Source organism: Rhinoderma darwinii, chromosome 4 (genome assembly GCF_050947455.1).
Source record: "Rhinoderma darwinii isolate aRhiDar2 chromosome 4, aRhiDar2.hap1, whole genome shotgun sequence".
Classification (NCBI taxonomy): Eukaryota; Metazoa; Chordata; class Amphibia; order Anura; family Rhinodermatidae; genus Rhinoderma; species Rhinoderma darwinii.
The window spans coordinates 208,023,387-208,050,545 of NC_134690.1; the positions used below are offsets into that span (position 1 = coordinate 208,023,387).

General features: G+C 42.8%; 1 protein-coding gene across 5 annotated transcripts in view; it reads left to right on the forward strand.

Annotated features, from left to right (window-relative positions):
- ORC3 (origin recognition complex subunit 3) overlaps positions 1-27,159 on the forward strand; it is an 84,000-nt gene that overhangs the window by 26,725 nt on the left and 30,116 nt on the right. For 4 of the 5 annotated variants that reach the window (XM_075862127.1, XM_075862128.1, XM_075862129.1 and 1 more), the window contains 4 exons: positions 7,653-7,786; positions 7,897-7,960; positions 14,382-14,534; positions 20,681-20,797. In XM_075862127.1, coding sequence (XP_075718242.1) covers positions 7,653-7,786; positions 7,897-7,960; positions 14,382-14,534; positions 20,681-20,797 — 468 coding nt within the window. The remainder of the gene's footprint in view (positions 1-7,652; positions 7,787-7,896; positions 7,961-14,381; positions 14,535-20,680; positions 20,798-27,159) is intronic. The other variant, XM_075862131.1, reaches the window with a different exon arrangement.

Sequence of the window (27,159 nt, forward strand, 5' to 3'; positions counted from 1 at the left end):
GGGACAAAGTAAAAATAAGAAAATAAAAGTTTTAAAATTAAAAATTCCCCTTTTTCCCTTATCAGTCCTTTATTATTAATAAATAAACAAACAAACTATACACAATTGGTATCGCCGCGTCCGTAACGGACTGAACGTCAAAACTATGTCGTTATTTATCCCAGGCGGGGAACGCCATAAAAGAAAATAATAATAACCCATACCAGAATCAAAATTGTTTGGTCACTTCACCTCCCAAAAAATAGAATAAAAAGAGATCAAAAGTCGCATGTACCTAAAAATGGTACTGATCGAAACTACAGTTTGTTACGCAAAAAATAAGTCCTCGCACGACTTTCTTGATGGAAAAATAAAAAAGTTATGGCTCTTAGAATAATGGAACACACAAAGTAAATGATTTTTTACAAAAAGTATTTTATTGTGCTGTCGCCAGAAGACCTAAAAAAACTATAAACATATGGTATCGCCGTAATCGTATCGCCCCGCAAAATAAAATACAATTTATAGTGAATGCTGTAAAAAAAAAATGGAATAAAAAACAATCGTAGAATTGCTGTTTTTTTAGTCCCCACGCCTCTTAAAAATAGAATAAAAACTGATGCACCCCATGAAAACTACAATGGATTCCTCAAGGTGTCTAGTTTCCAAAATAGGGTCACTTTTGGGCGGTTTCCACTATTTTGGCACCACAAGACCTCATCAAACCGTACATGGTGCCTAATAAAATAGGCCTCAAAATTCACTAGGTCCTCCTTTGCTTCGGAGGCCGGTGCTTCAGTCCATTACCACACTAGGGCCACATGTGGGATATTTCTCAAAACTGCAGAATCTGGACAATAACTATTGAGTTGCATTTCTCTGGTAAAACCTGTTTCTGTTTTACAGAAAAAAATTGAATAAAAAGGATTTTCTGACCCAAAAAATATGTACATTTCACCTCTACTTTGCTCTAAATTCCTGTGAAACACCTAAAGGGTTAATAAACTTTCTATATGCTGTTGTGAATACTTTGAGGTGTCTAGCTTCTAAAATGGGGTGTTTGATAGGGGTTTCTAATATATAGGCTCCTCAAAGCAACTTCAGAACTGGAACCTAAAAAAAAAAAAAAATGAGGTAATACTTTGCTTTTTACATAATACTGACAATGAGCCGTGCCCACCCCGAGATTACCCCAGTTTTGTCCGTTTGTGTAAACGGACACCCCTATTAGACCATTTCAGTGCCCGGTTTTCCCAAGCATACACCACCGAGAAGTGCATTTCTGTTGATGAGTCCCTGGTACATTTTTAAGGGAGGCTTCAATTCCGCCAGTACCTGCCGAGTAAGAGGGCAAGGTATGGCGTGAAGATGTATAAGCTGTGCGAGAGTGCATCAGGGTATACCTACAGATTTAGGATATATGAAGGAAAGGAAACCAGTATTCAGCCCCCAGAATGCCCACCCTTACAGGGATTTAATGCAAAAATTGTGTGGGATTTGGTGCACCCACTGCTGGACAAGGGTTACCACCTCTACCTGGATAATTTTTATACCAGCGTCCCACTCTTCAAGTGCCTCGCTTCCAGAAGTATTGTGGCATGCGTCACTGCTAGAAGAAATCTGGGAGGCCTCCATAAGACTCTGCTTGGGTAAACACTCAGAAGGGGTGAGAGCAGGGCACATTCTAGCAGCAACATATTATGTGTCAAGGACAAGAGATATGTCCTTGTATTGACAACAATACATGCCCACACCAGTACCCATGTACCTGTACGAGGTACCAGTACAGAGACCCTCAAACCAGACTGCATCCTGGACTACAATAGGTACATGGGAGGGGTGGACTTGTCAGATCAAGTCCTGAAGCCCTACAGCACCATGCGGTCTGGTATAAGAAGCTGGCCGGGCACATCATACAGATGGAATTGTACAATGCGTACGTGCTACGTCGATGTGCAGGCCAGACGGGAACTTTCCTGGAATTTCAAGAGGTGATTATCAAGAACCTAATCTTTAGGGACCAGGAAGGGGGGGCACCCAGTACTTCTGGAAGCGAGGCCACACGCATCGTACCAGGGCAACACTTTCCAGGAGAAGTTCCTTAAACTGGCAAGAAGGGAAAAAGTCAAAAGAGGTGCAATGCCTGCTATAAGAGGGGGATAAGGAAGGACACAATATACGAATGTGACACGTGTCTCGAAAAACCAGGGCTCTGTATGAAAGTGTGTTTTAAAATTTATCATACATCCCTTGATTTTTAATTTACCACAGTTTTACTTACCTTGATGCGCTCCGCACAGTTTATCCCCCTCATCTTTCCCTTCTGAGCCCTGCTGTGTGCCCAGGCAGCTAATAACAGCCACATTGAGGGTATTGCCATATCCGGGAGAACCCACATTACAGTTTATGGGGTGTATGTCTCCGGTCAAAATGCTCACTACACCTCTAGATGAATGCCTTAAGGGGTGTAGCTTTTAAAACGGGGTCAGTTCTTGGGGATTTCAACTGTACTGGTACCTCAGGGGCTTTTGCATACATGACTTAGCACCAGAAAATCCCCAGTAGGCCAAATGGTGGTCCTTTCCTTCTGAGCCCTCCCATGGGCCCAAACGGCAGTTTATCACCACAAATGGGATATTGCCACACTCAGGACAAACTGGGCAACAAAATGGGGTATTTTATTCCTTGTGAAAATGTGAAGTTTTAAGCCAAAACACCATCTCATTGGAAAGAATTACATTAGTTTTTTTAATTCACATCCCAATTCAAATAAATTCTGTGGAAAAAACTGGGGTCTAAATGGTCACAACACTCATAAATGAATTCCTTGAGGGGTGTAGTTTCCAAAATGGGGTCACTTTTGGGGGATTCCTACTGTTTTGGCACCAACACCTCTTCAAAACTGGCATGCTGCCTAAAATATATTCTAATAAAAAAGAGGCCCCAAAATGCACTAGGTGCTTCTTTGCTTCTGGGGCTTGTGTTTTATTCCACGAGCGCAGTAGAGCCACATGTGGGACATTTCTAAAAACTGCAGAATCTGGACAATACATATTTAGTAGTGTTTATCTGGTAAAACCTTCTGTGTTATAGAAAAAAATGGAATAAAATTGAAATTCAGCAAGAAAAATGAAATGTGCAAATTTCACCTTCACTTTCCTTTAATTCCTGTGAAATGCATAAAGGGTTAAAAAAACCTTTCTAAATTCTGTTTTAAATACTTTGAGGGGTCTAATTTTTTTAAAATGGGGAGTTTTATGGGGGTTTCTAATACATAGGCCCCTCAAAGCCACTTCAGAACTGAACAGGTACCGTAAAAAAAAGGCTTTTGAAATTTTCGTAAAAATATTAGAAATTACTGTTTATGTTCTAAGCCTTGTAACGTCCAAGAAAAATAAAAGAATATCCAAAAAATTATGCCAATCTAAAGTAGACATATGGGAAATGTGAACTAGTAACTATTTTGGGTGGTATAACCATCTTGTAAAGGATCTGCCAGGCACAACTTCTGTGTATACGCCCATAGGTAATCAGTCTGCACCTGAGTCTATGTCTCTGAGACTGACTCCATCTTCCACCACTCAGGATGGCAGGCTTAGGAGTGGGAGAGCCTATCGCAGCCTGGCCAGACGGAGCTAGCTCCCGCCCTCTGTCTATACCTGCCTTTCCTATTCCTCCTTTGCTTGTGATTCTTTTCGTGTGGTTTCCTGGCCCTGCTGCAGCTTCTACTATTTGATCCTGCTCCATACTGACCCTGGCTTACTGACTACTCTCCTGCTCTGCGTTTGGTACCTCGTTCACTCCTGGTTTGACTCGGCTCGATCACCACTCTTGTTGCTCACGGTGTTGCCGTGGGCAACTGCCCCATTTCCCTTAGCTTTGTTTACCCTTGTCTGTTTGTCTCGTGCACTTACTGAGCGTAGGGACCGCCGCCCAGTTGTACCCCGTCGCCTAGGGCGGGTCATTGCAAGTAGGCAGGGACAGAGTGGCGGGTAGATTAGGGCTCACTTGTCCGTTTCCCTACCCCCACCATTACGCATCTCTTTTACAAGAAGATGCATTTAAATTCAGAAAAATGCTATTTTTCACAAATAAACACTGAATATATCAACCAAATGTTACCACTAACATAAAGCTCAATGTCTCACGAGAAAACAATCTCAGAATCGCTTGGATAGGTTTAAGCATTCCGAAGTTATTACCACATAAAGTGAAATGTCAGATTTGAAAAATGGGCTCTGAGCCTTAAGGCCCAAACTAGGCTGCGTTCTTAAGCGGTAAAGGGACATAAATGTAACCCCCATTGGCTAATAGATATACAACCCTTTCATGAAGTGCAAAGCAACCTGTTCTCCACAGTATCAAAACATTGAGCGTTTTATGAACAAAGATGAAACGTGCATAATTAAGAGGACAAACCGTAAATAATAACATAAGTTAAAAAAAACACTTCTCCATCATGAAACTCACACACTGGAGAATATGCCGAGGCGATCCCTTTATTGCGCCTACCTGCGATCTCAAAAATCTTGGCTTGATCACCGTTAACGCGGGGAAAGTAAAGAAAGCTAAAGAAAGTAGCCTGGTCATATCAAGTGATGTAGCTAAATGTGAACACTTGTTGTTATAATCATAGTAAGATATGGACAAAGGTTATTTTTAACATGAGACTATAGAACAAGAATATACTCAAGTAGGGATGTCACGATACCAGAATTTGCACTTCGATACCGATACTTTGTGTAGTATTGCGATTTCAATACCAAAACAATACTTTGCCAACAGTAATAAAAAAATAAATAAAAAATTCTTCCATTTTCTGATGTGAGGCACGAGGTGTTATTGAATTTTGAATGTGCCTGACATTAATAGTAATTAACCCCATCATGTTTCTCATTCATAATGGGTTAATGTGTAAGGTACGTGATGGGGTTAATTACTATTAATGTGAGGCACATGGAGGTTAAATTCATCACACTTGGTGCCTTACAATAATAAGTGAAAGAAAGCCGTCTTTATTTTATTTCCTTACAGCGTACACATCATAAATGACGCAAAAAAATTGTTGTGAAGGTTATTACGGCCGCGCCAATACCGAATATGTGTATATGTTATGTATTGAGACTTATTTTAATGTTTATTGTAAAAAGGTGTATGTGTATTTTTTTAAATTTAATATTACTTTGTTTTTACTTTATTTTTAAACTTTAATGTACTGGCATATATCTATATGCCAGTACATTAGCCTGTGTACGGATAGTACACAGGCAGTTGTTAGGACATACTGAAGTATGCCCTAACAGGAAATATGGTAGTACAGCCCTGGGGTCCTTCAACGGACCCTGGGCTGTCTGCCCATATATGGTATATCCCTCTGTGACGCGATCCAAGGGGCATCCCCCCCCCTTCTCATTTTCCCCTGAATACTGTAGTCAGCTTTGATCGCATCATTGAGGGGAATAGCGGCGGAGATTAAAGGTTTCTCTCTTCGCCGCCAGCTGGGTTGTGGCTGCGTAATATAGCCATTGCCCGGCTCCTGCGAGGAAGGGTGCGTGTGGTCAGCATGACGTGATGCGGCCGGCGCTGCACTAATGAGCGGCAGTTCAGGCACTGAAGACAGAACATGGGGGTGTTTTGCAGTGCGCCCGCCATGTTCGGTCTTCAGTGCCGGCGCTCATTAGTGCAGCGCTGGCCGCATCGCATCATCCTGACCGCGCGCACATGTCAGGACTCCGGAGCGGGGCAATAACTGTATCACACAGCCGCAGCGCCGCTCTCATACATTCATGTGTTACTATACTGAGCTGTGCGGCCGCACAGCTTAGTATCGAAATGCATGAAATAACGGTATCGAACCGTTTGGGGATGCACAGTATCGAAACAGTATCGAACTTTCGATGCATCGTGCATCCGTATACTCAAGTGTTCCGTTTCCCACTCAGGATCTAGACGGTCTGGACGATGCTTGACATTTGGGGGAGACGCTGATCTTTGTTTTTGGTCTTGAGAAGGCTGGATGCCCCCAATCCTTCATGGCCTTAGAGCTGCTGATGGGCTGGTGAAGGCAAATGCGTGGTCACCCTTATAAGCCAGGAGCTTAATAGGAAAGCACCGTTTGTAGGGGATGGCATGATCTCTCATGATCTTGGGAGCAGTAGAAAATTCTTGGTGACGAGCTGGTGTTGCAGCCGACGGGTCAGTGTACAGCGAGATGCCTTTACATATCCTGGATTTTTTGTAAGATTTCAAGAATGTTTTTTTTGTGGTAGAACTGGAACCACATTATGACATACCTGGGCATGTCATGAGGCAAATTTTTGGCTTTAGGGAGTCTGTGGGTGCTGTCTAAAGTACAGTTCAGTGAAGTTTCTTCTGGAAGTACCAGTTGTATCAGATCCTGTACATATTTAGGCAATTGGTCGCGAAGGACAGCCTCGGGTATACCCCGAAATCTTAGATTGTTTTTTGTTTTGTTTTTTTGAGCGGTCTTCGATATCCATTTAATTTGAGTAACAGACAGAGCAGGGTAGCTTGAGCCAAACCTTGTGGTATTTATCAAAATGCTGGGGCGGAATACACTGTTTAAAGATTCTTTTTAAAACAAGCTTACTAGTTAGGGAGGAACGTTGCTCTGCTAATGGGCCCCAGGTTAGATGCAAGTAAGTCCCAAGGAGCCAATTATAGCAGAGGTTTTCCCTTCACTTTGACCCAGGTGCTTTTTCTATTGCCAAATGTAGTATATACAGGGAGGGTGAAGAGCAGTGCCCCTGGACTCACCCCTCTGGTGTGCCCTTTGAAGATCCTGACTGGGGATCCCAACTGGATTAGACCCACAATGCAGCAGCTTATCGGCTGGTAAAGCCTTTCTAAGGGCATGTTCACACGTGGCAGAGTTTTTCCGCTGCAAATGTTGGTGCAGATTTGGGGCAATTACGCAACGAATCTGCACCAACATTTGCATATTTGACAGGTAATTCAGACGTTGCAGAAAAGACAGCGGACTTGCTGCAGATTTCAGTTTTTGCATTGCAAAGGCTGAAATCCGCAGTGAAATTCCGCTTCTTCTGCGTGCATGCTGCAGAGGGAAAATTCCGCACCGTAGCCTATGGTCCGCAGCGGGGTTTTCCCGCAATGTCTGAACTAACTTGCCTAGAAATGTATTGAAACCAATGTAAAAAACGGCCGCTGGACAATTTCACTGTGGACTGTCCGCAGCGGAATTCCACAGCAATTCCGCCACGTGTGAACATGCCCTAAGCCTCTCCCGGACAAGTAACATCAGATTGGGGTCGCTCTAAAGACCTACCGTGCTCCTCTGTACTCTCTAATCCCCAGCGGAAAGCCAATGAACTTCATGGACATAAAGCACATATAAATGTTTCCTTGTCACTAGGTCTATTATATGTTGTTTTTTTTGTTTTGTTTTTTTCCTACTCTGTAAACTTTTCCATTTTTGGCTTTTAAAGCTGTTAGAAAATAAAGCTAAGTTGAACATATAATTATGAACCTTTAGACGAATTCTAGAATAAATGGTCTAAAAGAAGTGTAGTATTCAATTCTCTTAATTCAGGTCGAAGTTACTCTTTTTCTCCCATTGTATTTCTGCTTATTCGACGGCGATAATGAGGCAGTGTTGTACATGTGCTCATTATCTTACTGTTATTTTGTTTTAGCTTTCTGTGGTCGAGCATTTTAACTCTCAGCCCTTGAGTATTTTATGTTGTGATCGTCCAGACATGAGACATCGAGTGAAGAACTTATCACATAATCAGTGTGAAAACATTCGTCATTTAGCATCTTTTATGAGGTTAGTATGTCATTCCTGAAATGTATAAGACGTGAACTGATCTCCTGATAAAGGTTTTACTTCCTTTAATGTCTTGTTTTGATCCTTAATTTTGAATGTTTTTTTTACAGTTTTGTTGAAAGTCAGACACCTGAAGCACAAGTGAAGCTTCTGACTGATGACAGCTATTTAAAGGTAATTTCAGTATTTCTGTGAGGGATTACAGTACAGTTCCTTTAATACAGCATCAATGGGACCTAGTAGGTGATGGATTATGAGAAACTTTATAATCTATTTTATTAGAGAAAAATGCCTGTTTCTCGTTAAAGTATTCACTGGCGGACACTGTACCATGAATATAGGCCGCTGACACTAGGTAAATATAAAAAAAAAGTGTGGCTCCGCCCAGTGGGCTGTATCCTTTACTGAGCACTCAGATCCTCAGTTTTAGCCTAGTGTCTGTAGGAGGCAGATATGTCCTGCACTGCAGGCAATTCTACTAGTTTTTTATTTTTCGGGTTCAGGGTGCAAGTCCCTCGTGTGTTCCACTTGGTGACTCCTGTGGGCGCTGGACGGAAGAAATTCCCACTACAGTGGATGCCCACCGTTTTTGGCGGATGCTTTTCCCACCTCGTTGGATGCCCACCTCTCTCCTTGGTCACCCATTATTACCGCATCGGCGGTTGAGGATACCGGACAGCCACGCAGTTTTCCAAAGGGGTCACAGGCTGTGCCTGAAGGCAACCAACAGGTAAGTTGTCACCCCCCCCCCCCCACCCGCGACATTGTAAACTGCTGTGGTGGTGAGACTATTCAGACTGTCAGTGGGTTTGCAGCGCTATATATAGAGGGGAGTCTTTTTTTATTTTTTTTTTTATTTTTTTTATTCTATTTTTCTCTTCGGAGGTGTTTTCTAACACTTAAGTGCTAATAGACATTATTCAGCATTCTCTTCTGTTTTTTACGACAGACATGCCTCGAAGAGCAAACCGTGGCAGCAGTGTGAAAGCTTTTCCGGCAGTGCTGTTAATTTAGGCCCAGACTTCAGGTCTCTACTAGGCTGCAAACTGGCCACGCCCCTCAAGCGCCTGCCTGCTCTCCTCCCCGCCCTGCCATTTTTCTGTACCATTTTCCCACGCTTTTGATTGGTCGTTAGGCGGGACCTGAGCAAACCAGTTTGGCGCGGGTTTTGGCTGGAGGGGAGGGGTTTCTTTTGTTCTCCTCAGTCACTTCACTCAATCACCGGTAGTGAACGCCATTGTACACTGAGAAGTGTACAGAAGTCATACAGCGCTGGAAACGTTCCTGCTTCATGGGGAACACAGCACCTGGGGGGTCTGGTAGGATAGCCATTGACACAAGTGTTTTTTTGTGAAAGACTCATAATATGTCTTCAAAGGGAAAAGCTCCTAACACAACGCTCCTAACGTACTTTGCGTGTACGTGGTGCAGTGCTAAGTTTCCATGCGGGCAGGCTGACCCAGTCTATATTCAATGCCCTCCACCTAAACCACCACAGGACTCCCCAGCTCCCATGGTTAGTGAGCATATAATACCCCAATGTACGGCTTCCCCCACCCAGGTGGTAGATAATCTCGCCCGCCTCTCAGGCCACGGCGGATGCCTTACAACGCCTTCCTCAGCAATTAGCATCCCAATTGTCTGACCCTTCCCAGGCACCACAGTCCATTCTGGTCCCCAGACACTCTGCCCTGGATTGCACTTTTTCTAGTTCTTCCAGTGCATTCTGAAAGTGGGCCAGGAAATCAAGGAGATATCATTCTTCCTGTATAAAGAATCAAACCTCGGCTCTTCACTTACTTATATGATTAGACAATAACCGGAGCAGGTAAATGAGGTGAAATCCTCAACAACACAATTTGAAGTACAAATAAAGAATAATGTTACCGCTCAGACGGTTATTGGAAAGAACAGTCCAAATGTGTCCACAGAGTATCCACTGATCCCACAGCCTGTATGCGAATAGACTGTTCCACTTCCAACCGGCGTATTTCTCCGTCGTTGTTAACCTTGTAGTTCCACAAGTAAAAGCGTTCCTGCTGCCGATGTTACTTCATTGCTAATCTATAGCTCCAAATAGGGGAAACAAGGAAAACAGATTGCAGGTTCACCACCTTTGGGAATGATAAAACTCCACGCTTTATCCCATACTTATAAAATTAGAAGGCATATAATGTATAGATGAACATGCGGCACACCAAGTAATACAGCCTGACCCTGGGTTTCGCCCTTCCGGCATGCCGCATGTTCATCTATACATTATAATCCTTCTAATTTTGTAAGTATGCAGACTGTTTCCTTTCTCTAAGTGTATTGCCAAATGGTCATCTCACCCCAAGATAGATTCTCCCATGGCCCGGCTTTATGAAAATACTACCTTACCGTTTGCAGATGCTTACGTCTTAAGTGATCCAGTTGATGCCAAAGTCGTGGCTTCAGTCAGACCCTTTTTTGCAGCATATTGGGTTAGCTTGGCTAATATTGAACTAACTAAACTAAACTACAGGACGCAATTGATTCAGGGGACTCTAAAGTGGGTATTTCCCTGCTAGCCGCACAGCCTTTGCAGATGTCTAAATATATCTGTGACATCTCCATCCAATCTGCCCAAAGGTCGGCTAAGGCCATGGCTAATGCGGTTGCTGTCTGCAGGTCCATTTGGGCTAGGTACTGGGATACTGAGAGTGCCTCTAGGAAGGTTTTCGCCCTTTGATTTTTCCAGGATCTCCTTTATGGCCCTGATCTGGTCCAATTAATTTCTGAGGCTACAGGAAGAAAGAACACTTTATGTAATGACGGGGTAGGGAGACAGACAGGTGAGCCCTAATCTACCCGCCACTCAGTCCCTGCCTTCTTGCAACGGCCTGTCCTAGGCGACGGGGTACAACTGGGCGTCGGTCCCTACGCTCAATAAGTGCACGATAGACAAACCGACAAGGGTACACAGAAGCTAAGGGAAATGGGGCAGTTGCCCACGGCAACACAGTGAGCAACAAGAGTAGTGAACGAGCCGAGTCAAACCAGGAGTGCACGAGGTACAAATCGCAGAGCAGGAGCGTAGTCCGTAAAGCCAGGGTCAAAAATGAAGCAAGGTCAATAATAATAGCAGGAGCAGCAGAGCCAGGAAACAGAAAAGAATCACAGGCAAAGGAGGAGCAGGAAATGCAGGTATAAATAGACAGGGCGGGAGCTAGCTCCGTCTGGCCAGGCTGTGATAGGCTGTCCCACTCCTCAGCCTCCCAGCCTGACTGGTAGAAGATCGTGTCACTCTCTCAGACTTAGGAGCACGTACAGACTGATTACCCACGGGCGTCGACACAGAAGCTGTGTCTGGCAGATCCTTTACACTTTACTTCCACAACGCTGCTCTCCTTCCAGGAGACATGGCACGAAAACATCAAGGAAACCTGGGTGCGGGAAGTTGTGTCAACTGGCTACAAAATAGTTTTCTTCTTGCTCTCCCGAACGATTATATTCCTGTTAACGCCCCCTTGGTGCCTCTCCAGGGCCCAAACTTTTTCTCAAGCCATTCAAAGCCTCCTCCATTAAGGAGTAATTGTCCCAGTACCAACTCCAGAACTGTTCAAAGAGTTCTAATCAAACCTTTTCACAGTACAAAAGAAGGACGGATCTCTTCGACCCATTTTGGATCTAAAACTTCTTAATCGACATGTGAAGATTCGAAGGTTTCGCATGGCGTCTCTGCGATCAGTGGTCGCTTCCTTTTGAGCTCGACGAATTCCTGTCCTCAATAAATATCAAGGATGCATATCTTCATGTTACCATTGCTCGAGTACATCAGCGTTTCCTGCGATTTGCAGTAGGTTCCGAGCATTTCCAGTTTGCGGCCCTTCCCTTCGGACTGGCCGTGGCTCCACGGGTCTTCACCAAGGTCATGACAGTGCTCCTGACTCTCCTCAGATCCAGGGGTATAGTGGTCATCCCATACTTGGACGATCTTCTGGTGAAGGCACCTTCCAAATAGGACAACTTGCACAGTCTCAACATTACACTTGATTGTCTTCGCAGATTCGGATAGCTGATCAATAGCACCAAGTCATCCCTCACCCCTTCTCAGAGAATAGAGTTTCTAGGGCTGGTCCTGGATACACAGGCAGCCAGGGTATTTTTACTTCTGGACAAGATCATCACTATCAGACAGGGAGTGACTGTATTCTGCAGGAATGCTCCTTCCTCCATCTGCTTGTGCATGAAAGTCTTGGGCTGATAGTCTCAACCTTCGAGGCAGTCCCATTTGCTCAATTTCACCCCTGATCTCTACAGTTGGCGACTGGGACACGTCTCCGGACTCCTTGGATCTGGTGATCTGTCTACCCCCTTCAGTCAAGAAGGAGCTGTCTTTCCCTAACATCTCTCAGGGAAAACCCTTCTGAACTCTCCACTGGCAAGTCATCACAAAGAACGCAAGTTTGTTCGGCTGGGGGCAGTTTCGGCTGCCTCACAGTCCAGGGCACCTGGTCTGAACCAGAAGCTCCGCTCCAGGTCAACATCTTGGAGCTCAGGGCCATCTTCAGTGGCGTACCTCAATCATCAGGGAGGTACAAGAAGCGGGACTGTATGGAAGGAAGCCGCCAAGATTTTTTGCTGGGCGGAAAAAAATGCCCCAGCAATCTACACAGTGCACATCCCAGGAGTAGACAGCTGGGAGGCGGATTACCTGAGCCGGAAACGCCTGGATCCTGGAGAATGATCACTTCATCCAGAGATTTTTCACCGCATTTGCATTTGGTGGGGTTTCCCCAACGTGAATCTCTATTGCCTCTCACCTCAATCACAAGTGCCTGGAATACGTCGCCAGAAACGGGCATCCCTAGGCCATAGGAGTGGGAGTCTCTGGTTCTCCCCGGTCGTCCTTCAACCTCCTTTTATCTGTTTCCTCACCTTCCACTATTGCCTCGATTGCTGAAAAGTGTCCAGGATGGAGGAATCCTAGCCATTCTGGTGGCCCCAGACTGGCCTCGCAGAGCTTGGTACGCGGATCTCATGCTCCTGTTGGCAGACGCTCTGTGGCCGCTTCCTCTGCGGCACAACCTTCTTTCCCAAGGTCCAATGTTCCACTTTGTACCTCGATTGTGTTTGACGGCTTGGCTGTTGGAGCTGCATTTTTGAAGTATCAAAGTTTCTCTGATCCTGTCATTAAGACCAAGATTAGGGCCTGAAAGACTCAAACCCAAAGGATTTACCATCGTACTTGGTGAACTTATTTTAGGTGGTGTGAATCCCATCAATTCCACCCCCTCCGTTTTTCCATCCCGTGAACTTTGGCCTTCCTCCAGGTCGGTTTGGATCAGGGACTCATATTGGCTACTCTAAAAGGGCAGATTTTTAGCCCTATCTTTTTCTTTTTCAATGCATTTTGGCTTTCCTCGCTCCAATTAAGAGTTTTGTTTGCAGGGAGTCGCACATTCTGCCCCTCCTTATCGGTCTCCTCTGGAACCTTAGGACCTCAATTTGGTCCTTGACGCTCTCCAGGCTGCACCCTTCGAACCTTTTAAGGGAAGTTTCTCTCAGGATCTTATCCTGGAAGGTAGTTTTCCTTGTGGTGATCACCTCTAGCCGTAAAGTTTCTGAGATAGTAGCGTTGTCCTACAAACCTCCGTTTATGGTTTTTCATAGAGACAAGGTGGTGCTACCCCCGATACCATCCTTCCTAAGGTCGATTCTTTTTGTCCTAAACCTTCTCATCTACGAGAAAGTGCCTTACATTGCTTGGATGTCGTTAGGGCCCTTCAGGTCTACACTGCAGCTACGAAGTCCTTCTGGGAGACGGACTCCCTATTTGTTGTTCCTGAGGGCCTGGCTTCAAAGGACACCATTGCTAGCTGGATACGGTTGGATGTTAAAAAGGCCTACTCTGCAAAGGTTAGGGAACCTACCTTCCGGGTCACTGCTCATTGTAGCAGGGCAGTTGGGGCCTCCTGGGCGGTGTGGCACCAGGCTTCTGCCCTTCAGGTCTGTAAAGCCGCCACCTGGTCCTCGTTACATACATTTTCAAGGTTTTACCGGATCCATTTCTTGGCTTTTGCTGAGATCAGTTTGGGTCAGATGGTGTTGCAAGCAGCTGGGGTGCAGGCATCTCGCATGGCTTTGATTCTTTTTTTTTTCCCACCCTAAGGGACTGCTTTAGGACTTCCCATGGTACCGTTTCCCCCAGTGAATACTTTAACTAGTAAAAAAAAAAGTATTTTTCTAGTTGAATTCACTGGGGGGACACAGATCCCGTCCTATTTTCTTTATTGCTATACATTTCTGGGTTTCTTGAGGTTTGTTTTTTTTTCATTGGAAACATTGTGTTAAACCGTCTCTATTCTCCTACTGCTCTTGGTACAAATTGAGGAGCTGAGTGCTCAGCAGAGGGTATAGCCCATTGGGCGGAGCCATACATTTATTTTTATATTTACAGTGTGTCAGCTGCCTAGTGACAGAGGCCTATACCCATGGAGCTGTCTCTCCCAGTGAATTCAATGAGGATGGGACTTTACTAGTAAGTACAAAAATCCTGTTTTCTGCTCTTATCTGGCTGTTTTCCTGCTTCCCCTTCCTCTGTTAACTGACTTTCACTCTGAGAATTCAGCTATATCCATCTCGAGTCGGACTGCCGCTCACATGTATCCGGTTACGCATGTCTATGGAAGCCTATGGAGAGGGGAGGGGAGGAGCGAACATCAGAAAGGCAGTCATAGAAACTTTCTATCACAACCAAAGCACTTTATTCACATCAGTACAGGTCAGTACTTCTCTATATATGTCCAGAGAGAAGGTTATAGAGCAAATTCCCCTCTTCTTACTGTGTGTAGTGTATGGCTAGTTGTCTCCACCCCGGCTGAGAAATGCAAAACTACAGATACAGCATGCAAAGGGGACAACTGCTAAAAATTGCAAAATCAAAGTCCTGTAATGGCCAGAAATAGTGCTATTCACGTGTGTGTGTGTACACACACACGGTAGCTTATGTTGAAAAGTCAAATGAAACGACAGGTACCCTTTAACCCCTTCCTGAAATACGCTGTATATATACAGCACTGTAGGGAAGGGTTCTCGCAAACCGCAGTACTATTATGTTGCGGTGATAGTGCGGGCTCAAAAGTGCGGGTGTCAGCGGTATGTTAAGGTCCTCATAGGCTTGCTGTCAGTGTAGAACTGACAGCTCTTGGAATTATTAAAATAGAGATCAATGTTACAGGCCTTCAAGTTGCCTTGTGGGACAAAAAAAAAAGTTAATAAAAAATGTTGATTAAAAAATTTCAGGTTAAAAAGCCACAAAATTGCCTTTTTTTCCCATAATAAGTCTTTTATTATTGGAAAAAAATCGGAAAAAAAAATAAATAATCATAATTGGTATCGCCACATCCGTAACGACCCAAACTATAAAACTATTATACAATTTATCCAGCCTAGTGAATGCTGTAATTAAAAAAAATATATATATCAAAACCACCAGAATCGCTGTTTTTAGGTCCTATCTCCTCCCAAAAAATGTAATAAAAAGTGATCAAAAAAGTCATTTACCCCAAAATAGTACCAGTAAAAACGACAGCCCTTCCCGCAAAAAAAAATCCCTGACACACCATTGTCCACGCAAAAATAAAACGGTATCGTAATCGTATCGACCCACAGAATAAACTTAAGTAATTTATGGCGCACGGTGAATTCCAGAAAAAAAGCCATAAAAAACAATTTCTTGTTCTTGGTCATTTCCTCTTCTAAAAATGAAATAAAAAGTGATTAAAAAGTCGTATGTGTCCCAAAATGGTACCAATAAAATCCATAGCTTGTCTCGCAAAAAACAAGTTTTCATACACATCCATCGACCGAAAAACAAGAGTTATGGCACTAGTAATGCAATGATGAAAAAACATCCCGATGTGCAGGCCGGAGGGAAACATTCCTTCAGCTTCAAGGCCCTAGTATTTAGGAACTAGGAAGGGACATACCACATCTTCTGGAAGCTAGGGCGCCCGTATTATACCAGGGCAATACTTTCTCAGCAAAATTTCCTAAATTACAAAGGAGGAAATGTCCCCAAACGGTGCAAAGCGTTACGAAAGGGGAATAAGAAAGGACATTGTTTATCATTGCGACACTGGCCTGTGCATAACAGATTGCTTCATAGCGTACCACACCTCTATGGATAGTTTTATTATTTACCCTGTTATTATACCCTCTTATTATACACTGATGAACTCAGCCCAGATTACATATTCCTCCACGTTATAAACTGAAATAGCAGTAAAACTCCAAGCAAAATCCACGCTTCAGAAGGTGCTCCTTCCCTTCTAAGCCCTACAGTGTGCCCAAACAGCAGTTTACGTCCACAAGTAAGGCATTGCCATACCCAGGAGAACCCGCTTAACAATTTGAGGTAAGATTCTCCAGTGGCACAAGCTGGGCACAACATATTGTTCTGTGAAATGGCATATAGGTAGAAAAATTGCAATTTTCGCTTTGCATTAGCGTATACAGCGTATTCATTTCTGAAAAACACCTGTGGGGTCTAAATGCTCACTACACCCCTTGATAAATGCCTTTTAGGAGTATAATTTTTAAAATGGGGTCACTTTTTATTTGGTGCATCAGGGGTTCTGTAAATGTGACGTGGCGTCCGCAAGCCATTACAGCAAAATCTACGCTCCGTCAAATACCACTCCTTTTCTTCTGTACCCTCCAAACAGCAGTTTATAACCACATAAGGGGTATTACCGTATTCGGGACACATTGCTCTACAAATGTTGGGCTGCCTTTTCTTCTTTATTCCTTGTGAAAATGAAAAATGCTGATCTAAAACGACATCTTATTAGGAAACTATTTAATTTTTCATTTTCACACGTTAATTCTAATTCAGTAAAAAAACATTTGGAGTCAAAATTCTTACTATACCCCTAGATTCCTCAAGGGGGTAGTTTCCCAAATGGATTAACTTTTGGGGTGTTTCCACTGTACTAGTACTACAGGGGCTCAGCAAATGCGACATGGTTCCAGGAAACCATTCCAAAAGACAAATGGTGCTAGTTCCCTTCTGAGCCCTGCTGCGTGTCCAAACAGCAGTTTATGACCGCATATGGGGTATTGCCGTAATCGGGAAAAATTGCTTTACGAATGTTCTGGTGCTTTTTTTTTCCTTTTTTAGTTCTTGTGGAAATTTAAAAAATTAGTTAAACCTACATTTTATTGGAAAAAAAAGTTACGATTTTCATTTTCACGGCATAATTAGCCGAATAATTTCTGCAAAAAACCTGAGGGGTTACTATACCCCTAGATAGTTTCCTTGATGGGTGTAGTTCCCCAAATGGTGTCACTTGTGTGGACTTTCCAACGTTTTAGCCCCTCAGGGGGCTTTGCAAATGCGACATGGTCTCCACAAACCATTCCTGCTAAATGTGAGCTCCAAAAGCCAAATGGCGCTACTTCCCTTTTGAGCCGTGCTGCGTGTCCAAACAGCCGTTTATGACCACATATAAGGTATTGTTGTACTCTGGAGAAATTGTTTCAAAAATGTAGGTGTGCTTTTTCTCCTTTAGTCCTTGCGCAAATTGTAAAAATCGACGTTTTATTGGAAAAAAAAAATTATTTGAAAACACCTGTGGGTTCAAAATGCTAATTAAACACCTAGATACACTCCTTGAGGGGTGTAGTTTCCAAAATGGTGTGTTTTTTTTGGGGTGTTTCCTTTGTTTTGGTACCACAAGACCTCTTCAAACCTGACATGGTGCCTAAAATCTAATAAAAAAGAAGGCCCCAAAATCCACTAGGTGCTCCTTTGCTTCTAAGGCCGGAGCTTCAGTCCATTAGCACACTAGGACCACATGTGGGTTATTTCTAAACTCTGCAGAATCTGGGTAATACAATTTTAGTTGTGTTTATCTGGTAAAACCTTCTGTGTTACAGAAAAAAATGGATTAAAAATGAATTTCTGCAAAACAAAAAAAAACAAAAATTTTCAATTTCGCCTCTACTTTTACTGTGAAACCTCTAGAGGGTTAAGAAACTTTCTAAATGCTCTTTTGAATACATTGAGGGGTGCAGTTTTAAAAATGGGGTGGTTTTCCCCCATCTTTAGACCAATCGTTTGAGAAAATTCAACAAATTGCTCGGTTGGAGGAACTCTCTAGCTGGGAGAGAGGTACTCATACCAAATGTTTGAAATTATGGAAACCGTGGCGGGATTTCAATGATACTGTTAGTAGCACTATATCCGCATGATGTATTTGTTCTGTTGGGATGGGGTATAGGGATATATAAGCGGTTTCTTAAATGGTGGGCCCCCTCATTTGCTGCTTAGCTAGTCTCTTTGTTATAAGATTTCATTGGTTAGGCTTGGTCGTTCGCCTAAATGACACACTTTATCTCTGACGTAGCCTGTTGACGTGTTCAATACAGTATGATTTGTAGATGTTACGCTATATTCAGACACTCTGTTCTATTTGTTTCTTTGATTTTATTAACCCTCCCCTCCTCCCACTCTTTGTATTTTATTATTTCTGTACTGCTTATGATTGAAGGCCTGCGTGCCTATAGTACATTTATACTTGTTTGCTTATAAATTCAATAAAAACTAATTTGGAAAAAAAATGGGGGGATTTATAGGTGTTTGCAAAGTATGGGCCCCTCAAAGCCACTTCAGAACTGAACTAGTCCCGGAAAAAATAGCCTTTTTAAATATGCTTGAAAATGTGAGAAATTTCTGCTAAAGTTCTAAGCCTTGTAACATCGTAGAAAAATAAAAGGATGTTCAAAAAATTATGCAAACAAAGTAGACATGGGAAATGTTAATTAGCAACTATTTTGTGTGGTATTACAAGCAGATGCAAAAATTTGCATTTGTATCAATTTAATTGCAATTTTTTTTGCTACATTTTGGTGTTTTTCACAATTAAATACTGAATGTATCAACCAAATTTTACCATTAACCGAAGTCCAATGTGTCACAAAAAAACAGTCTTAGAATCGCATAGATAGGTAAAAACATTCCAAAGTTATTACCACATAAATTGTGTCTATTGTCTTGTCATTTTTTAATCTGACGTGTCAAGGGCAGCACTTCCAAAGATAATGGCTTTAATTACCGATGCAACGTTTGTCCAACAGGACCTTTCTCAAGGTCCTTGCTTGAGAAAGGTCCTGTTGGACTGAAACGTCGCATGGGTGATTAAAGCCATTATCTTTTGGAAGTGCTGCCTCTGTGTCTCTTGTCTTGTCCAGTATTGAGTACTGTGGACCAGGTCCTGTTGAAGCGTGCACCCACTCTGGGTCCAGCACTGTGGAATTTTTTCCTTTTTTTAGATTGAAAAATGAGGCTCTGTCAGGAAGGTCCAAAGTGGCCGCAGCGGGAAGGGGTTACAATCAAATGATAGGACTACTAATTGAGTTTATCTGTGTGGCCAGTGCTGTGATCTCAATCTTTTCAGTCTTCTGATAAAAAATTTTTATAGCTTTTTGCAGAGGATTGTCTGGATTACATACAATTGTATCCACCTCTCCGCAGTGGGCAGAACTAGGTCTGTAGAGATTCAAGCATCTGGCTGTAAATAGGAATGTTTTCATTTACTGACAGCAAGCCGAGATCTTGAAAAGGGGGTGGAAACCTAATATATTTGAAAATTGCAGAACTTCATTTATACAGTGATCATCTATAAACCCTGTTTAGGAATTTTGCCGAATAATTTGTACAGCTGTCAACATGTAATATATTCTTTAGTGTTTGCAGTGTGTTTCTTCACTTTGTTTTTGTCACGCTGTGATTGAAGCAGAAAATATACTAGATCTGCTTAATATAAGACTTTTTTTTTTTATTTTATTTTTCATCTTGATGCTTTGACTGCACACCAAAGAGAAAATAACTAATTTAATCCTGGCACATCATGTCTCTTAGGGAAAATCACAAAGTATTTATTTTCTTTCTATGAAATTTGATTGCTGTTACCTTTTCTGCCTTTTCAGATACAACTAGTTTTCTGTCTTTCACAATTGCATTTCTGAACTCCCATGGGTGTTCTTCACTCAGCCCCGCTTGTCTTGTTCTTGGCGTAATTGGCAGGCTATTGATTTTTCTCTCTCGTTTTTTTTTTGTTGTTTTTTTTTACCTTCTCCAAATCCAGCTTCGCCAGTCAAAAGCTACCGGCAAATTGTATTTACAATATTACAAATGAACAGAACAGGAGAGGCTAACATGAGTTTTTCTCATAGTAACACATGGCCACAATAAAACAAATCCGGCATAAGAAGAAAGTATGAGGTGCCTCTTACATTCAGTTTCAGTAATGGATAACCTTTACAGCAGATTCCTCGAGCATTACATTATTTCTGGAGAGTGTGTATTTAGTAGGTGCATTATAGATATTTGCAGATTACATATTTGTGAAGTGAGCAAGGGTAAAAACATTTCAGCTGTTCTTCTGTCTCCAATTCACTTTAATGCAAAGTGATCAAACATGCGTGTTTGCTTCTCTAATGGAAATGGGCACCCCTTTTCTGAGGATCAGTGGGGGCTGTTATGGCATATCTAGTTGACGTGCCATTAAAATCTACATTTTAGAAAACTATTTTAATAGCTCAATGTGCACTACCTTTATCAGCAATATTAGCAACCAAAGACTCTACTATATCATGTCAGTCGTTCGCTGCGATGTTGAGGAATTTTAGCAAACTTTTTGGCAGAACTTTCTTAAATTTTTTTGGCCCATAGTTTGGACTTCTTATCTGTGGTCCTTCCACAGTCTATTGAGTGTGAGTCCAGACATTGACTATAAACTGATCTAAACTTTTCTCTCATCAGTCAGATGTAGACTTGCTTTTATGTATTGAATCATTGTCCCGCTGCATATCTTAGCAATGCTCTATCTTTCACTAATCCAAATATGACATTTTTTATTTTAGGAGATGACCCGAAAGTTTTTGATAGATTTGCACACGTACCATGAAAATTATATCCCAGTTTTGAGGTGTCTGCATCATTTCACTTGCATTCTTCCGAAGTATCCTCTAGGAAAGCAGGTACATAATATCTATCTGTCTTGTCTTTTTTATAACAAAACAGAGAATTTGAGATTTTGTTCAAACCTGGTAGAGCATTGAATGTTTTTTTTTCTTGCTCATGTCATTGTGGGACACAGGAGACCTTGGGATATCATGCTCTCACTAGGAGACGGACACTAAGCCAAAAGTCTTCCCTCCTTAGGAGGGACATGAGGAGGGGTTCAGAATGCACACAGGAAGCAGCGCTGGGAGAGAGCAGTGTCCACAAAGGGGTTAAACATTGGGTATTCACCAGTAGAGGAGAGGGTGGAAAACTCCCAGTAAGCAGGAAATGAGGGAACAGAATTTAAATAAGCGGGGAGCGTGTGATCCAGCTAATGGCACAGCTGCCTCCCGTGTCCCCCCACACTGTTAAGAAGGTCCAGCCAGCAGCATCAGGTGCCAGGGGAGCAGATCTTTGAAAACACTCTCCTTAGGGACCTCCACGCTCCTCTGCCAGGGATTCTGGCAGCTTTTATGCTTAGCTAAGCTCCAGTGATCTGTCCAAATATGGACCGTGATGTCACTGGAGCTCCTGAGGAATATATAATCTATATATATATATATATACACACACACACACACACACACACACACACACACACACACACATACACACACACACGTAAGTTTTTTTTTTAGTTTTTTTTTTTAACCTGGACTCTGCAGGATGGAATAGCGTAGTCTACGCTATTCCATGCTTTTGTTTTTTTTTAGGCGATATACTAACGTAGACCAGCCCAGTCGAGGATAAAGGTCGCTCTTTTAGTTTCTGTCGGGCTAATGGACCCCCTAAGGAGACGTTTAGCGTGTGCGTCGGGAGCTTTTCTGACACAAACGCTAAATGTAAGGCAAAAACCTGATGTTCACATAGCATTTCTTCCGTTTTTTTTGTTTGTTTTGTAATCTAAATAAAGTTTATTGGATAGTTAAATTTTTTTTGACATGATAGACATGCAAGGTGTTTGGCTCCGGGGAAAGCAAGACTATCCAATCAACATTCTGAAGTTGTGGGTGATTTACATGTCTTTTGTACTCTGGACCTACATGCTGGTAATGCCATAGCCGTTGCCTACCTGAACCATCAGGGTGGTCCCCACAGCTTGACAGTGATGTCAGTCTGACAGTGGCGTAACTAGAGTCCTATTGACCCCAGGGCAATAGTGTCCCACACAGTTATAGTGCCCCTCAAACAGTAATAATGTCCCGCTTTGTGCCCCCCCACCCCACACAGTAGTAGTCCTGTTTTTTGACCCCAAATAGAATTTCTCATCTTGTGTGCCCCATATAGTGGTTTGGTGCAATCAGAACTACATAGTGGCTGAATAATACCACCATACTTACTGAATAATAGCTCCACACCATGACCACATATTACCACCACATAGTGACTGCATAATAATACTATACGGTTACTGAAATATACAAATTCCGGCACACCGTAACTACATATTACCACCACATAGTATCTGAATAAGGCCTCATGCACACGAACGTATTTTTTCCCTCCCGTAAATACTGGCGTAAATACGGGTCCGGTGTCACCCGTATTTACGGGCACGTTTTCGCTGCAAAATTGCACTGCAGTAATCGGCAGCCCTTCTCTCTATCCGTGCAGGATAGAGAGAAGGGACAGCCCTTTCCGAGATAAAAGTTAAAGAAATTCATACTTGCCCGGCCGTTGCCTTGGTGACGCGCCCCTCTCTTGACATCCAGCCCGACCTCCCTAGATGACGTGGCAGTCCATGTGACCGCTGCAGCCTGTGATTGGCTGCAGCGGTCACATGGGCTGAAACGTCATTCCGGGAGGCCGGACTGGAGGAAGAAGCAGGGAGTTCTGGGTAAGTATGAACGTATTCCTTTTTTTTTTATTTTATTTTTTACAGGTTGATCTATATTGTGATCGGTAGTTTCTTTTCAGGGTGCTGAAAGAGTTACGGCCTATCGTTTAACTCTTTCAGCACCCTAGACGGTGACTATTTACTGACGTCGCCTAGCAACGCTCCCGTAATTACGGGTGCACACACGTAGTCACCTGTAATTACGGGAGCCCCATAGACTTCTATGGGCCTGCCCGTGCCGTAATTACGGCCTAAAATAGAACATGTTCTATATTTTTTAACGGCCCGGGCACCTTCCCGTAAGCATACTGGGAGGTACCCGTGGCCAATAGAAGTCTATGGGGCCGTTATTACGGGCGTTTTTACGTTCGTGTGCATGAGGCCTAATACCTACGTACTGTTACTGAATAATAGTGCCACACCAAGACCACAAATTACCACCACATAGTGACTGTGGTAAGCAACTATCTAATATTTGAGGGGCACCTAACTACTATATTAGGCTTATCCACTATATGGGTGAACCCATCTACTAAGATAGGTGCCGTAGATAGACCCTATATAGTAGTTAGGTGCCCCTATTTTGTATATGGGTACCCCATACAATAGTTATCCCCCCATATATTAGTTAAGCTTCCCCATATAGTAGTTAGACCACCTGCCTCAATGAATAGTGCCCCCTTTCCGCCAATGAAAATAAAAAAATATTTCAACTCCCCTAACTCGTTCCAATGATGAGCGCTGCGTCTTCTGCCAGCTGCCCAGCGCAGGCAATGTGATGCAGTGACATCATCATGCCGCCTGCAGCGGGATGTCAGGCTGACATTCTCAGCGTCATCAGGAGCCCCTAGTAGGCCACAGGCCTAAAACAGCTTACCGGCGGTAGAGGCGGGTCAGGGAGTCAATGGATATAGGCGGTGTAGGAGGAGCGAACACTTTTGGCTCAGTGTCCACCTCCTAGTGGCAGCAGCATATACCATGTTGTTCTGTGTCCCCTCATTAACTCAGTGCAAAATGGATTTACCGTAACAAAAAATATCCCTTTTTTTAAGAGATGAGACTGTTTTTAATGGGGTATAGTGGTTTCAGCCAACCAAGCATATTCATTGTATAACTATTTACTAATCTACTTCTATCCTTTACTCATGAGTTTTAAAGTATAACTAAACTTTCAAAAAACTTCTGGCATGTCAGAAGTTTTGATCGGTGGGGGTCCGAGCACTGAGACCCCCAGCTATCACTAAAACGAAGCTGCAGAATTGCTCTGGTGACCTCTGAGCCGCTTCGTTTCTGATCAGCTATTCTCAAAAAGCTAAGCAGTTGGTGTATGAGCCCATAGACTTTCTATTGAGTCCGTACAGACTTACCTCAGCTTTCCCAGAAAAAACGATCAGAGGCTCAGTGATCACACGAGCGCTTCTGCCGCTTCGTTTTATCGATCGGTGGGGTCTCCGTGCTCAGACCCCCACCGATCAAAACTTCTTACATGTCAGAATTTTTATGAAAGTTTACTTACTGTTTAAGGTCTCTACTTGTAGTCATTCATACCACTTTAAATCTTACTCTATTTCTACTGTATGAACACATAAGGGTGGTCTAGCTATTTTATTATTTGCTAGAAATAAAATGCTAAATTAGTTTTGGGAACAATGTTGTTCAGTCAGTGCAGGTAAAATTGTACAAAGCGATGTACTAGTCCATATCTGTGTTTTGTCTAGATCTTAATTTCTGCAATACGTATACTATACCGATCCATCCATCCATCCATCCATCCATCAACAATGACTAAAGTTGGGCTCTGCTCACATCGGAATTGTGGTTTCCGTCTTTTATCGTCCTACTACGGATACCACTAGCGACTGATGTTCCTCATTGACTTATGCTTATAATGAGTTCTGACGTGATGTCCGTCATTTTGACAACGAAATTGCATTGCATGCAGCGCTGTACTTCCCGTTAAAGCTGACAAAATGTGCGATGGGGACTCTAAACGGAGTCTCCAACGAAAATGTGAACACGAAGTTGTGTTGTGCAATCTGCTAAGAAGCTCCGTAATGATTCTTCACTGTTTTAGGGTAACTGTCGGTTCAACATTTTTGTATAAATTAATAGTAAAAGCCTCGATAAGAAACTTTTTTTTAATGTATATTTTATTAGTAAAAAATGCCTATTTCTCCACTTATGAGACTCCCCTTCCTCCTCTGCCTCATGCACTGATCACTCACTCTCAATTCACTGGCAAAATCCTTAAAGAGGCTCTGTCACCAGATTCTCAAATCCCTCTCTCCTATTGCATGTGTTCGGCGCTGCAATGTAGATAAAAGTAACGTTTTTTGTTTTTTTTAAACGTTCATTTTTGGCCAAGTTATGAGCTATTTTATATATATATATATATATATATATATGCAAATGAGCTTTGAAATGGACAACTGGGCGTGTTTTTATTCGTATGTCCAACTGGGCGTGTATTGTGTTTTTAACTGGGCGTGTTTACTTGTTTTACTAACTGGGCGTTGTGAATAGAAGTGTATGATGCTGACGAATCAGTGACCAATCAGCATCATGCACTCCTCTCCATTCATTTACACACATAGTGTTCTTACTAGAACGATGTGCAGCCACATACACAAGTGTCCTGATAATGAATACACATGACCTCCAGCCTGGACGTCATGTGTATTCAGAATTCCGACACTTCTGAATCTTTTCTGTGAGATTCCAGCAAGCCGCGCGTAATCTCGCGAGATTACGAGATAAACGAGATTTTGTTTCCCTTGCTGGAAATCTCACAGAAAAGATTCAGAAGTGTCAGGATTCTGAATACACATGATGTCCAGGCTGGAGGTCATGTGTATTCGTTATCAGGACACTTGTGTATGTGGCTGCACATCGTTCTAGTAAGAACACTATGTGCTGTGTAAATGAATGGAGAGGAGTGCATGATGCTGATTGGTCACTGATTCGTCAGCATCATACACTTCTCTCCCCAACGCCCAGTTAGTAAAACAAGTAAACACGCCCAGTTAAAAACACAATACACGCCCAGTTGGACATACGAATAAAAACAATACGATTACAGTACGGGACAGTTGTCCTGCAGCGAGGCAGGGACTCCTAGCATCGTACATAACTATGATGCTAGGAGCCCGGCTCCCTGCAGTGTGTTCGGTCCGGGACTTGCGGCCGAAATACGTTCCGTTCATTACGGACGTAATGTGCTCGTGTGAATCCAGCCTTACACTGACAGACAATAATGCTTTGGTATACTAAGTTTACCAAAGCATTATGGCAGCGATCTAAAGATCGCATAGTAAAGTCCCCTAGAGGGACTAAAATAATTAGTAAGTAATGGGAAATAAAAATTATTAAAGGGAATGTTAGTTAAACAGATTCTAATTTATAACATTTCCCTGTGCTGGTCACTAGAGGGAGCAATTTCCAAAATTGCAGCATTGGCATGTGATAAAGCAACCACATTGCTTTATGCTGCAAAATTTGAGAAGACACACTCGCTCTAGTGTCCTCACACAGTCCCCCCTCCTTTCTCCTGGCTAGTGCCAGGAGAAAGGTGGGGATTGAATGTGCATACCTCCTACACTGTGTGCTGCCATTTTTTGAGCGAATACACAGTGTAGTAGGCTTACATACAGTGGTAATCACACACTAAAACACGAACATACACAAACATAACTTACCTGCTCCAGCCGCCGCCGCTCCCTCCGGTCCGTCCGCTCCTAGTGCTTGCTTCTAATCACATGTGCGGCAGCAGCGACCGGAAGTAGTCATCTTCCTGTCCGGCCGCAGCTTCCGGTCCACAAGAAAATGGCGCCGGATGTCGCTCGGCCGAAGACCTTCCATTTGGACTGTGTGGGAGTGGCGCATGCGCCGTTCCCACACAGACGGCGTACAGCATAGTGAATGGAACGGGTCCCGTTCGCATTCACTATGGGGCTGTATGTGCCATATTCCATGTCTGTATGTGTCGTTAATCGACACATACAGAGATGGAAAAAAAAATGGCAGCCCCCATAGGGAAGAAAAAGTAAGAAAATAAACACAAACACACAAATAAATAAAATTAATTTTAATAAAACACTAAAAGCAAATTGATATAAAAAAATTTTTTTTATCGCAACACCCTTCCTTTAATAAAAATTACAGTAAAAAATACATCCACTTTTTTTCATAAGTGGTTTTATTTAGTAAAAGTGTAAAAAAAAAATGTACACCATATATGATATCGCCGAGACCGGAATGACTCAAACAATAAAGTTAATATGTAATTTAAACCGCAAGGTGAACACCGTAAAAAACAAAACAGAAAAAGGTCATAATAAAAGTTAATTAAGAAGTCCCATGTACCCTAAAACAGTACCAATCAAAACTACGTCTCGTCCCGCAAAAAACAAACCCAAAAAATCACTACATTGACGGAAAAATAAAAAAATTATGGCTCTTGGAAATCGACGATGCAAAAACAAATAATTTTAGTTCAAGAGT